This window comes from Populus trichocarpa, chromosome 1 (genome assembly GCF_000002775.5).
Source record: "Populus trichocarpa isolate Nisqually-1 chromosome 1, P.trichocarpa_v4.1, whole genome shotgun sequence".
Lineage (NCBI taxonomy): Eukaryota > Viridiplantae > Streptophyta > Magnoliopsida > Malpighiales > Salicaceae > Populus > Populus trichocarpa.
The window spans coordinates 6,374,614-6,388,685 of NC_037285.2; the positions used below are offsets into that span (position 1 = coordinate 6,374,614).

The 14,072-nt window shown below is 31.2% G+C and overlaps 1 protein-coding gene across 7 annotated transcripts; it reads right to left on the reverse strand.

The window, feature by feature from the left end:
- Positions 1-50: 50 nt before the first annotated feature.
- LOC7491491 (polycomb group protein EMBRYONIC FLOWER 2) lies at positions 51-8,862 on the reverse strand. 7 transcript variants are annotated; one of them, XM_024593958.2, is made up of 22 exons: positions 8,687-8,862; positions 8,476-8,608; positions 8,222-8,384; positions 8,060-8,115; positions 7,690-7,804; positions 7,406-7,565; positions 7,268-7,318; positions 6,760-6,899; positions 5,856-5,918; positions 5,626-5,735; positions 5,424-5,488; positions 5,072-5,124; positions 4,885-4,938; positions 4,743-4,802; positions 3,928-3,971; positions 3,699-3,814; positions 2,835-3,051; positions 2,314-2,362; positions 1,468-1,551; positions 736-815; positions 432-521; positions 51-229 (listed from the first exon to the last, which is right to left on the reverse strand). In XM_024593958.2, the coding sequence occupies exons 2-22, from the start codon at positions 8,511-8,513 to the stop codon at positions 106-108; spliced, it is 1,932 nt and encodes a 643-aa protein (XP_024449726.1). In that variant the 5' UTR covers positions 8,514-8,608; positions 8,687-8,862; the 3' UTR covers positions 51-105. The 7 variants fall into 7 exon arrangements, with proteins under 7 accessions (XP_024449726.1, XP_024449723.1, XP_024449727.1 ...); XM_024593955.2 differs by having other exon boundaries at positions 5,626-5,918; positions 8,222-8,378; XM_024593959.2 differs by lacking the exon at positions 5,856-5,918.
- Positions 8,863-14,072: the final 5,210 nt, after the last annotated feature.

A 14,072-nucleotide genomic window follows, 5' to 3' on the forward strand; every position in this document is an offset into this window, starting at 1 on the left:
AAGGCAAGGTATGCAATTGAGCCCCACAATTAAATGCAAGAACAAATTAATAGATGGGAAAGAAAATTTTATTCCTCCTTGTCCATGCAAAAACACCACGTGTCTCTAGTTTTTCATAGGATCCAAGTCCTGCTTTTGGTATTGTTCGAGAATCATATTACACAAGTTCATCGTACGTGCATCAAGTAGACCATGATTCCACAGTTTGATCATAAATAATCTCCAACACCTGCCAATCCCATGAGAACAAGTGATTATTTAAAATTGTTGACTCTGAAAGACAGTGAAACATGAGAAAATATCTCCAAGTGCTCTAAATACAACATGATCTGCTTGTAAGTACAAATAAGAGCAGAAGCTGAACAGGAAGAAAAGAAACAACTACAGTGGAATATGATGACATTTAAAATTAAAATTAGTAGACGAGTTACCACATTAGAGCTGGGGCTAGGAAAAGGTCGTGTCCATGCAATCTTGTGAAGGCCTCACATGCCCATGGGATATGTCCATCTGCAAGCACCCTGCCAGCATGAAAAGCAAATAAGTTCAAAACAAGACAATATGCACCCAACAGCCACAAACTTTATATTTATGTGAAACTCATGCAGCAGGCATCATAGTTAGTTTCGAAACTATAGATATCCATGACAACAATAATTCAATATGATTCTCAGTACAAAGATCTTTATGAGAAACAAAATAAACAATCCAAAGCATCTGTAAAGAGAAGATTACCGCTGCTTCCTCACAAATGAGTTCCATAAGTGCATCATTTGCTTCTCATCTTTAGTCACATCTACAAAATCATCAAGCATCTGCAGCATGATAGAATATTACTGATGGCTTTTTCAATGGTTGCTTGAAGGCATTACAATTATTTCATCATTTTGTACGTTAAACTAATTGCTCCAAAATTGTGCTACATGCAAATGCTATAGTGCAATTACAATTCAATAAGTATCTGTATGTATATTTACTCATTGTACTGTAATTCTCTATCTTATTATTTCATTATTGAGCTAATTTCACCATAACTGTGATATTTACAAATGAAACCTTCTTATCTTAGAGAAAAAAATTGTTAATGGCCATTTAACTATTTATTTTGTAAAAAAATTATTTTTAAATGATCACGAGTACATAAATATAAACTTTTTAAATGAATATGAGCAAATAAGTATTTATATTTATGTAGCTGTAATCTTATCTTATTATGATGTTTCGAAGGCACTATAACCATAGCAAGCACACCTATTAGGGACCATCTTATTGATGGCTAACCAAATTATTTTCTTAGCATGCTGACTAAAGCTCCACAATGTGACTACTTAAAAGGGACTGACTTTAGCTCAGAAAATCAATCCAATGGAGAAAGGTAACATGTATAAAGTAAGCACAAACATGATTCAAAATGGCATCATAGAGTAGCAAACTAGAAGAATTAGGCAATGTGATCATTAAACATACCCTTCGGTCTTCAAAATCCGCAACATCATCATCAACTTCATCCTCACTATCCCGATCTGACATAACTTGCTCAATTTCCATTGACTTAAAAAACAAAAAGAACAATTTCAAAAATTTATGTCCACAGAATCCAATTAATTCATAGATTTTTTTTTTTGAATGGAGAGTTGAAATTAAATTATAAAAACTAGTCCCATTGGAGTCGGTGAGGGCTTCGAGAAAAAAAAAACTAATCTGTGAGTTGCAAACAGAGCATCATACACACACTTGTGACATTATAAAAACTAGTCCCGTTGGAGTTGGTGAGGGCTTCAAAAGAAAACTAATCTGGGAGTTGCAAACAGAACATCATACACACACTTGTGACAAACTCAAACATGCATGATATTGATATTCATCAAAAGGATACAGCAGCAAGCTTAACATTTTTTAAAAAACAAATTAAAAAAAGCTGTCAGATTTTTATGATTCCCTAAGAATCCACCTCTATTTTTAATCATCCGCATCAAGATAAACCACTTCATTTTAATGATTTTATACTACCATGACAATGTACGTTTTAACTGATTTAGAACTAGAAATTTTAAATAAATTCTCCTTCCAATACAAGTGCAGGCCTGGAATCTTCATAGGTGTCACATGCATTAACACACAAATACATGTATATGCGGTATGCTCACTCTCACTAAAGTATGGTTTTCCATGACATGCGACCTTCAAATAATAAATGCCAGAAACATACTTCAAAAAGAAGACTAACAGTGAATTGAATAAAAAATTTCCACATATTACGAGGAAAGGAAGTGATAAACTGGAATCATTTATTGAAAGACAGTCATTACTCACCTGAGCTCTATGTGAGTGAAAAAATTGTCGTTTGTGAAGGAGCATACGGCTGCAAAAAAGAAAATATTAAGATTAAACCCATATTCAAGCTTTGAAAAATATTTACCAATCTGAAATTATAAGCTTGAAGCAACAATGAATAAAGTGACTAACTCAGATTAAAAAAAAAAAAGTATTTCACACTGCATATTACTAAACAATAAGCAACGTTAGAGCTGCAACATATAGAACTATTACAACCAGCAACAATACTCCACGTAATTGGAGTTCCAGGCCTTAATAATCTGATATTTATCGCATTTTCGACAAGTTAGTAGGCTACTTCATGGATACATTAACTCAAAAACATTTTAACTTGAGCCTCACAACCTAAAACGTATAGTACATAAATAGAACATGCAACTCTTCATCCTTGTTGACCAGGCCTGACAAATTACAAGTCATGCATTTTTTAATTACCTATAGAATTTTTGTTTTAAAAAAAAGATCAGCTAAAAAAATAGAGATGGATCAAGACCTACTTTCTCATGTCAGACCTTTCAATTGATAATTTTCTAGTCTTTGCGAACTGTAGCATGGCAGGGGGTGCAAGATTATTTCCAGGTACCATTTGAACACATTCAGCATCAGGATATGCTTGTGCTGCAGACCCTGATACCCCTGAAACATAAAATCTGGAAAGATTGTGTTCGCCATACTCTGTGCCACACATGCTAGTTGTTGGCAAATCCTTCCCACCTGAGACATCAGAATAATGATTCTCAACTAACAAACATAAAATAAGAAGAGAAGCAAGCAAGCATATGAACCCACTACAAAGCAAACTGATTTGTAAAATTAGGCACCATAATTACATTGCAACGCATTTGATAAATCTGTTGGAAATATCTCATAGTTTCGTTACAATAGACCAACCAATTAGTAGGTGCTCCATTAGCTACATCACTCTGACAAGCATGCAAAAAATGCCACTTATTCTTTCATTTACTCTGAAACCAAAGCCTTGCAGCAGGAAAAAGAAGTTGATAATGAAGTCCTTCAATGAATCAAATGGCTCTGTTTTATTATGCCAACCTTGTGCTTTCAAAAATTGTGGTTTTGGCCCAAAGAATAATGCTTTGAGATGTTGTCTCTTATGGAAGAAAGGGATGTGACAATTTTTTAAGTAAAGAAAAACAGAAAACAATTTTTTTCTGCCTGGGCCAGGTGTTGGGAGCTGTCATTTTTATGCATTTCTTGTTCATCATCATTCCTAATCACAAGAAAAAAGACTTGAAAATCTAGTAGATTATGCATCAAACCATTCCCTAAAAATTCCCATAGATTTCGTTACAAGGATGCCATCCATCATACGTGGATCATGGGAACAAGTAGAAAGCACATACCACCAATCTTGTCAAGAAGCTCACCGGCTCCCCGTTGCCTGCTCAGAGTCTTGTCATGTGCATTCTTTGCATTTGGAATAAGGTTCTTGGGTCTTTTGCGCTTTGGTTTCTTTGAACTGTGGGTAAACATGGACAAACCCATTTCAGTCCATGGTATTGTAAAATATCAACAAAATTGACAGAAGATGAATAAATTTATTAGTTCAAGCAAGACAAATCCAAGACTTACCAAAAGAAGGTCTGTTGTTTTGGATCAATACCATCTGCAACAGTCTGAATAAAACATATTGGCATATGAATTCCAAGAACAATAAATAGGATATATATTATACTTTATACTTTGCATGGATGCCAAACATTTTCCCCAAATTGTATATTTAGCAGTTCACATAGACCACTTGATTTTTCCCATAGTTTTTTCTTGACCTTGTAAGTATATGGAAGAAATTCAATAATGACAGCATTCTTTTTTTCAATCAGTGCTAAAAGTGATAAACTCAGGAACCCACCTATCATCCAGCAATTCATATAATTCCCAATATTTATGTGCTCATTTAAACTACTCTAAAGCTCTCAAGGTAATGTAAACAAAGCAATATGTACATGTGTGTTCTCTTTTAGTTTTAGTGTTTTGTTTAACACATCATTCTATTAAGCATCACGAGAATCACCTTCCAGCGAATCATAAAATTCCTGATATTTATATGTTTACAAGACACTAAACTAAACAATATTCCAAAGCACACAATAACTGTAAACAAAGCAATGCAGTTTGTCATGTACTTTTAATTTTGCTGTTAAACAAGCGATATTACCCTTACTTTGTTGTTTTATTTTATTTAACATGGAAAGCGCATCATAGGAGCGAAAAGAACAACTGCATATAGTAAATATTTGTTGACTTTGTAACTTGAATAAATAACATATATAGGAAAAGCAAAAAATCAAATATGAACTGTTGTGATGGCAGAGTTGGAGTAATATTTAAAAATCAAAACAAATAAAGTGTCATGAAGAATTTATAAATGGAGGAAACACCCTAACCTTGGATCTCCAAATATCAGTTTTCACAGATATATTAACAGCTTGAAATTCTTGAGTTATCTGCAAGACATAAATCAGAAGTCATTGGAGTACAAAATATGTAAAGAAAAACATTCACTCGAGATTCCTGTAGTTTACCAACCCAAAATTCAAAGTCGAAGAGGTCATGTGACGAGGGCAAGTGATATCTCAGACCCTAAGGAGCAAAAAAAAAAAAACAAAATTATATATATATATGAAACTCAACATAAAAACTCAGCTTGAAGAAAAGACAATTATCATTTTGTTTTCATCACAAGGAACAAAAGGATATCAGGAAAACTTCCAACCTTGAAGCTTGCACATTTTACCAAGCAAAATGGGCAGGAAAAGTCTTCAGTTACTGCAAGTTAGACATCCAACACATCATAAAAGACGAGGAAAAGGACCTTGCAGATCATGCTGATAGAAAGAACCAGAAGCCAAGGAAAAGACTTAAAAGTTGCAGACACCCATCAATGACAATTGATGAAAATATTCACTATCAAGGGATTGAAAGTTCAAACAACATAATCTGTCTTGTTCAAGATTGAAGAAGTTATAAGTTCTTCCATCTAAATCAAATTGTGAACCCATGTCACATTTAAATGCATTATAACAAAAGAAGAAGAAGAAGAAGAAGAAGAAGAAGATTAATATTACCTTCAGTTTTTTGCAACTTATTATTATAATATCTATAGTTGAAAATGACATTTCCCGCCCTCAACCTACATAATACAAGGAGTCAAAATGCTTTATCATACTCATTTAGGAAAACAAAAGAATTCCCAGATCAGGTGCAGAGCAATAAAGAACAGCAATAATAATCGACAAGTGTTTGATGCTTGGATGTATAAGAGATTACCGAATAACATGAGACGAAGATGAAGAAGACATGTCACTACATGTGTATGAAGATTTTTCCTTAGCTCCAACCTCTTCTGCAGAAATGTTGACTTGCAGCTGTGATGTATTCTTTGGAAAACACAAACAATAAAAATGGCTTACTTCTGTCAGCAAATAAACATCTAGAAGAAGATGTGATAAATGAATTTGATTTTGTCCAACTAGAAGACCTTTGAGAGCAGAACAAACCACAGTTTCAGAATTAAATGGAATTTGAATTAAAACACAGTTGTCCTCGGTCAAACAATTCAACTGCAAGAAGAAACACAAAAGAGCACTCTTAAATTTCCAAATACAAATGTAATCTTATGAAACCCTGATGATCAGACTGCAAAAAACAAATAATTCTCACAGTTAAATTATTCAGGTTATGATGTTTGGAAGTGTGGTAGAGGTTGCTTTTCAAAGTACTTTTCGCTTGAAAATGCATTAAAATAATGTTTTTTTTATTTTTTAAATTTTATATTTGATATCAGCACATCAAAACGATCAAAAAACACCAAAAAAAAACATATCATTTGAAGCAAAGAAAAAAAATCAAATTTTGATGAAAAGCAAGTTAACGGGCATAAATGTTCCCAGTCATGAGGCTGCTTATGAAGGTGCCAATGTCAGCTTCCAACCATCGCTATTAAATCATACAACAGAAAGTATACAGCATTTCTACAGAACAGCATGGGCCATGGAAAATGGCAAGTCTGCAGGTCTATGTCAAACTTCTTGAAAGCATGCAGGAATACCAGGAGTGAGCAGAAGCTTCTTTACACAGACAATTTGGCAGAGGACAAAGAAGTAACACCACGTGGCTTGTCAGAGTGATGTAGTGATTAGTGATCATTAGACCCATGGCTAATTCAGTTCTTTGAATAATGCAATCAAGTCAAAATAATCTCGCTTAACCAATGACATTGTACTTTATGCAATGATTAGCCTACATTGTGAAGGCATTTGTTTACTACGATGAATCAGGTTCCAGCCTCTATGATGGGTATTAATGTGGAGTCAGTTAGCATTTAGTGTCCTTATTATAACATCATGGGTTCAAGTAAAAGATGAAAAATAAATAGTTATCCAGAAGCTATCAGTGCTTTACCTTCAAGAAACAAGCATTCATGTCAACAGGAGATGTCACCTCCGCTCTTTGTCCCAAACCCAAATTTGGTGACTTCTCCCAGAAATTACATAGCGAGTCTAATGGTATCTTCCCCAATAGACAGCATCCTCCAACATTTTCTGCCATGTACAAGCAAAATTTAAATATAAAGCTGGATTTGAAAATGCAAATAAACAACCATTAAACAAAAGGAAAAGGCAATTAGAACCCCTTTAATAAGGCCAAATTCACTTGCAACAATGAGTTGTTTGACATAACATGTTGTCATCACATTGTTTGGTTTATTGCTTCTTTTCTCCATGCAAAATAGAAAACAAAAAATTGAACCTTGAAAACAACATCTTTTGTAATTTCTTGGCAATGAAAAATTACAAATAGACCAATTACCAGCAAGTACCATAGCATGCATTAGCAACACTTTCCACATGACATCATATATGAATTAGTTAAGGAACCAAAGCATATCTCACATGGAAAAATTCCATACCCAAATGACCCTTGGTTAAATCGATTCCATGCATAGAACTTTGGGCCCCAGCTGCCAAAAATAATAGAGATAATGAGATAAAAAAAAAATTATGTGGCAGATAATCTCAAGTATTAATCAAAACGTATGAATGCATACCAAAGCTGACAAGCAAGACATGCAGTGAGCCAGATTTGACCTCTGATGCTAGCTTATTCATCTCCGGGAGAACGAAATTCGCTTGTACTTGAGCACTACCCTCAACTCCAGCAAAGCCGGTCAAAACACATGGTTGACTAAAGCGATATACTGCAGAATACTTCATTGTGGGATACAAAAAGCAAAGCCGAATCATTAAGAATAGTTAATGACCGCATATACTATCTCCAATAGCATTAGTATATGTCAATCTGGCTAGGAAAAAGAAACAGATGCATTCTTACCTCTAAAACCCCAATGTTGGATACAAGCCTTGCCAACAAAACATACAAGGGAAATATATTATGCGATTGTACAACTCCATTTAGTGTCACAAGCATGGAAATCGTCATTTGTATTCTACATGTTCAATCAAAAGAGACATAGTTAGCACCTCAAAACTTGTTTACATCCTCAAAATTTAATCAACAAAAATATGCCAGCATCCTTAAACAACTATGACCTGGTCCGTATCCTTGAAGTCCCAAACAACCAACTACAGTACATATAAATAAATCCACACACCAATACTCCAAATACAAAAGTTTCAACAAGACTAATTCACTGCTGCTAATCACTCCAAAAATTAAGAACATTAGAATGGAACATCATTACCTTCTTTTATTCTTGGCCTGTATTTTATACAGCAAACATCTTTGCAAAAATGACGGCTACCTCATAAACAAAAGGAAAGAAATATTCAATCAAACACAAAACGAATAACAATTTAAATTTTTTTTAAAAAAAACAACGAAGCTAAAATGTAAATTAAATTACATTTCCAATCGAGCGACGCTGAAGAATATTATAAAGCTCAACAGGCTTGCAATAAATCGAAAGACTTTCTTCGGCAGCAATTTCTTCTTCTTCAGTTAAATGCAAAACACCACCACCACGTGCATCTTCACGGCACATCTGATCTATCGTGCTTCGACTATACCTTCCAATAACAATAAAAATTTAAAAACTTCACCGAATAAAAAAATATTTAAAAAAGAAAAATGACGAATTAATTATAACAAACAACATACGAGGAAGTTTCACGAGTGACTAAAGGAATCCCCGGCATTCTTCAGCTACGCTAATTCAACATTTCGTAGTTTCATAGCAGCTACTACTAAATTTAACATTCGAGCTAGGTTTCGCAGGAGACACAAAAGAAACCTGCAAATTGAGCTGAATAGAAGTTATTAATTTAAAATGGTGGAATCTAACTATTGAAAAAACAAATCCAATCCAAACCTGAACAGAGTTTTCTCATACGATTGAATGGACCGGACAGGATTTTTTTTGTTTAACTTAGAATTGGACGGTGCAGTGAGAGTGAGTTTATGTGAAGAAGACAGGTCAGGGATGGAATCTAGGGAAGAAGAGAAAAACAAGATTTTTATGTGTAAGCGTTTTTTTCGTTTGCAAAGTCCCGTAGAGATTCTTGTATAAAGTGTGTTTTTTTCAATATATTAAAATAATATTTTTTTAATTTTTTAAAAAATGTTTTTAATATTAATATATTAAACTAATTTAAAAATATAAACAATTAATTCTTTTAAATAATTTAAATTTTTAAAAAACATAGTTTTAACCTGTTGCCCATAAAAATAATTATTTTAAAATCATAGATGTATTGCGTGTATTTCTATCTATATTGGATTTGTATCTCATACTTATGTACACATATTAAATGCTTTTATGAAGGTTAATGAACTTTCATTCCAGTTTTAAATAAATAACTTTTAATAATATCCTGATATATATTAAATAATATTATGATTTATTTTGTACATTATCATATTATCATAGTTTGAAATCTAAAAACAGGATGATAAAAATAACTTTTAACCTAAAACACTAAAAACAATTAGGGTCTTCATTAATAGTGAAGTATCTTAATAAAAATTTTAATTAATCTATAACAATTCTATATTGTGATTTATTTGGTTAGGGTGCATTTATTTTCCAAATTGTGATGTAAGCTTTTTTTTTACGATTTTAAAAGGTGTTTTATTTTTCATATAAACAGTGATTTATTGGTTTATAACAATCATATGTGTGGCTCATTTGATTAACTTGCGTGTGGCAATGGTGCATATCGTGGGTTTAGTGTTGGGGCGTACTTCTTTTTTAATTTTAACATGTTATTTGTTAATATTTTTTAAATAAAAAAATAAATTATAAAAAATCAAGAATAGACAAACAAGTCTAGCCTCCAAGCCCGCGTGAGCATATCTTGCTAGTGATGGGTTAGAAGCTTGCCCAGAGCCTGTGTTATTTTTTTTTCTCTTTCTTTTTCTTTGTTTTTTTTTTTGACACTTTGAAAAAAATAATTACCAAACACACTTACTCTTTAAGTTTGACATGATTCTTAAATACTATTATAAATTTTTAGTTGAATTTTAATAAGAGAAAATCAATTATTATGCTTCAAATATAAAAATAATAATATTAATAATAAATTATTCATGAAAATCAATTGAGGTTGGTGTTTCTTTCAATCACACAAAATATAGATATATTATTTTGATATTTTTTATTACTTGCTTTGATAATAATAAAATGTTTTAAAAAATTATAAACAGTGATTCTAGTTAAAATATTTTGTTAACTAAGACAAACAAGATATATGTTAATAGAAAAATTTATCTTCATTAAAAAAAATTCAAAACAACGGTATATTTTGAGATGATGACAATGTCAAAGAATTTTCTTGATCCTATATATTGTTTTATATTTAAAAAAATATAGGTCCCCCAGCAACAACATAGAGTGAGCATACAAGTTGTTAGAACTCTAAAACATTAGAGTGTATGCACCTCCTTCATTGTTCATATAAATAATTAAGGAGGTGGCTCTTATTTTATTTTTTATTTTGAATTTTCACCTTTTTTTTTTTAATATTTATTTGATTTTGAATTTATCTTCATAAATTGTTTAAATTTACTTTTTATAAGGTTATTATAGTTTTGAATAAATATTTTGTTATTTGGTTTTGTGCTCGATTTTTTTACCGTCTTTTTTATATCATATGATTAAGTAAAAAACTAATTTTAAAAAAAGTTCTTAAACCTAGTAAAGTTCATCATCCGAATTACAAGTTTAACGAGTTAAGCTGTGAAGCATGGAGCTGTTCAATATATTATTGTCTCAATTTTTAAAAAAGGTTGTCTTGAAATATTTTTTAAGTTAAACTTTATATTTTTATTGATTATTCAAATTATTTTTTGATTTTATAAGTTAATTGAGTCATGTTTAAATAACTTTTATATAATTTAATGTTAAACACGAGCTAAGCAATAAGCTAAGTCAAATAAAAAAAAATTAAAATTGAAATAAGAATGTAAAATAATTCCTTATCACTTGAAACTTTTTCTTCACGTTGAAAAACATTTTGACTCAAGTACTAGCGTAGCGCGTAACATTTAAATTAATAAATCTCTATTTAAGTAGGGTTTTTTGTTTCACTCAAAATTTGATTGGAGAAAAAAAAAGGTATGCGTATTGCTAAATCAAACTTACTTAACGTTATAATAGTTGAATTTAAAACTCTGATTAATTCAAAGTTTTCTTAATTTAAGTCTCAATATTTACTTTAGAATTATTTTCAATTGCTAAATCAATAATTTTAAAATGCTACTACTTACATACATTTTAAAATCATTTAATAATTTTGTATCAAAATCACATTCGTATATGACACAACTCTACTTTTATGGATAAATATTCATATCAGTTCACTTTGATATCAATCTTAACCCAACTTTCAGTAGTTTTTTTTTTACAAATTAAATAATATTATACTTTTTTCTATCATTTAGGTTCAAATTCTCCAGGACACAGCGATAAAGTATGGTTTGTATTGGCTTTGATGGCCACTTAAAATATGATAAGAGAAAAACTTAGCTTAGAGAACTCGAAAACTAAACCCAATAATATGATTAACTTTTCGTTTTTTTATATATAAAAAAATCTTTGACCGCGAGATTCTATGTTATAATTCGGTGGTCACATATATAACAATTAAGAATTAACAATTAACAATTAACCATCTAGGTGGTGGCCCGGTGGTAAGAATTTGGGACCAAGAAGTTTGCTCCTTTTGTGGTCTCAGGTTCGAGCCCTGTGGTTGTTCATATGATGATCACTGAAGGCTTACATGGTCATTAACTTCAGGGCCCGTGGGATTAGTCGAGGTGCGCGCAAGCTGGCCCGGACACCCACGTTAAACTAAAAAAAGAATTAAACCCATTATTAAGCTTGAGTTTGGTTAATGAAAAATATTTTGCTATTAAGTCCTTGTTTGATCAATAATTTCTTTTAGTTCCTAAAATGTCTTGATACATGAACCAATACATTAATTATATGATAATAATGGGTGTAATTATGAGTAATTCATGAACAACATTCATCAATATGTTTCATAAAATGAACATTCATTATAATTAATAAATGAATTATGAGAAATTAATGTTTTGGTTCCAAGCCTATAAATAGGTGTCTTGGATATGTGAAAAGTTATATAAAATTTCTTAAGTTTTTTTCTCTTTTTATTATTGGTTTTTCTTAGATTTTTTCTTTTACTCTTTCTTTTTATTCTAGAGCTTAGGTTTGGTCTTTGTATAGAAATATCGAGTATAATTCTTTTGAGTTCGTTGGACCTTATTTATGTGTGTGCCTAAACAAATTAATATGACTTGTTGGAGAGTGTGTTTGGTATTGCGGTAGCTGTTGTGGTTGTGGTTTGAAAAAAGTTGTTTTAAAAAAAGTACTTTTAGTTATGGTTGGTTTGAAAAAATAGGTGTTTGGTTAAAACTGTGGTTGAAATTGAGGTTGAATAAAAAGTAGTTTAATATGTTTGGTTAAGAATGATTTTGAAATTAAGGTTATAAAATAATTTTAAAAAATATATATTAATATTGATGGTTTTAAATTTAAATATTGTAGAATTAATTACTCCTATTACATCATCCTATTACATCATGAAATAAATAATACTTTATATAAAATATTTTTTATTATTCCATTAAACTATTTATAATTCCATTACGTACAAAATTTATCCGCTAAGAACTACAGTTTTCATAATATTTTGAGCGTGTAATAAAATTAGATAAAATATTACCAGGTATAAAATTGATATTATAGTGGGAGTGAATTTAATTCACTATATACTAGTTTTTCAGGAAAAAAAATATTGTTCACATCATAGTGCGAATGAATTTAATTTACTCTAAAACTAATTTTTTTAAAAATGTAAAAAAAAAAAACAAAAAAAAAGAAAGAAAGTGTGTGAACAGTGCAATTCACTCTTGAACAGTGTGTGCTACACTGTTCATGCTAATTAAATTTAGCGTGAACAGTGTCCACAAAGCAGCAAAATGCTGCTTCTTCCTTTCCTGCGTCTCGGACGCGAAAAAACGTGGGGCCCATACACAGTAAAATGTGTTTTTTTGTTTACCAAACGGGTTGCATCTGCGTTTTAAACGCAGACGCAACCTCGTTACCAAACGGGTTCGGAATCAAGTGAGGCTTGTTGAAGTTATTCATTTTACACCAAGTGAGAAGCAATAAAGACAAATGATTAATCTTTGACAACAACAAAGTTTTAGATTGTATATATTCTAAGGATTTCAACAAGTAAGTACTCTAAACTAGTTTTGTTTTAAGTATAATTTCAATATTTGTGTTTGTTTCCTTGCTAAGATTATTTTTCCTATATATATCTTTTGCAATTTATATATTTATTTAGTATGTATGCTACATTTTTGCATTGATTGCAAGATTACCATGTTTTTATATTTTTGCATGGTTATGAAGTAAACAAATTAATACATCTACTTGTTTAATAATGTAATTATTTTGTGATTATTGGACAACCAATGGAATAGTCATATCCCATTGAGTACATTAATCTAATCTCATATATATACTTACCAAATATATGCTCAAGTGACTTTTTCTTTGCAAGCAAGCAACACAGTTTATTATCCAAATTAATTTAAATTAATTTTAGTTAATTAAACACGTCTAAATAAGATGTATATACCTCTTTCTTTTTTTCTAAAACAGCCACAAAAATATATCTCAAGAAGCAAAACAGTGGCATTTTTTTGACACTATCCCATTACTTGAGAGATCAGCATTACCTGTCATTGCTTCGATATCTGATATTCAAAAGAGAGTTTTTGCTAATTATAGATGTCACCATTAAATCCTCCAACTAGCATGCATTATAAAAGCATGCATGATATTATATAGTGAGGGATATAATTAGCTAACAATTTATAATTTCTTAAATGTTCCATTTCTGTTTCCAATATTAACAAAAAAGTCGACACCGTTTTGCAATGCCGGGGCAGTTTCGGTTTCAAAATCTCCAAAGGATCACATTGTAACACATCAACAAATTCAGGGATGCCATTGCAACTATAAGGTTTGAGAAACACCCAAGGTTATTCCTCCATATAAACAGTGGACATAAATAAATCCGGGTTGTGTTTGATTAGATTCTGTCTGTCAAACTAACAACGAAAGAGAGTTAATTGCCCACCGAAACTTGTCTTTTATCTCTCTCTTGATTCCCTTTTTCTCAGTGAAACACGCAATATATGGATAACAAAAATATTAGATACGT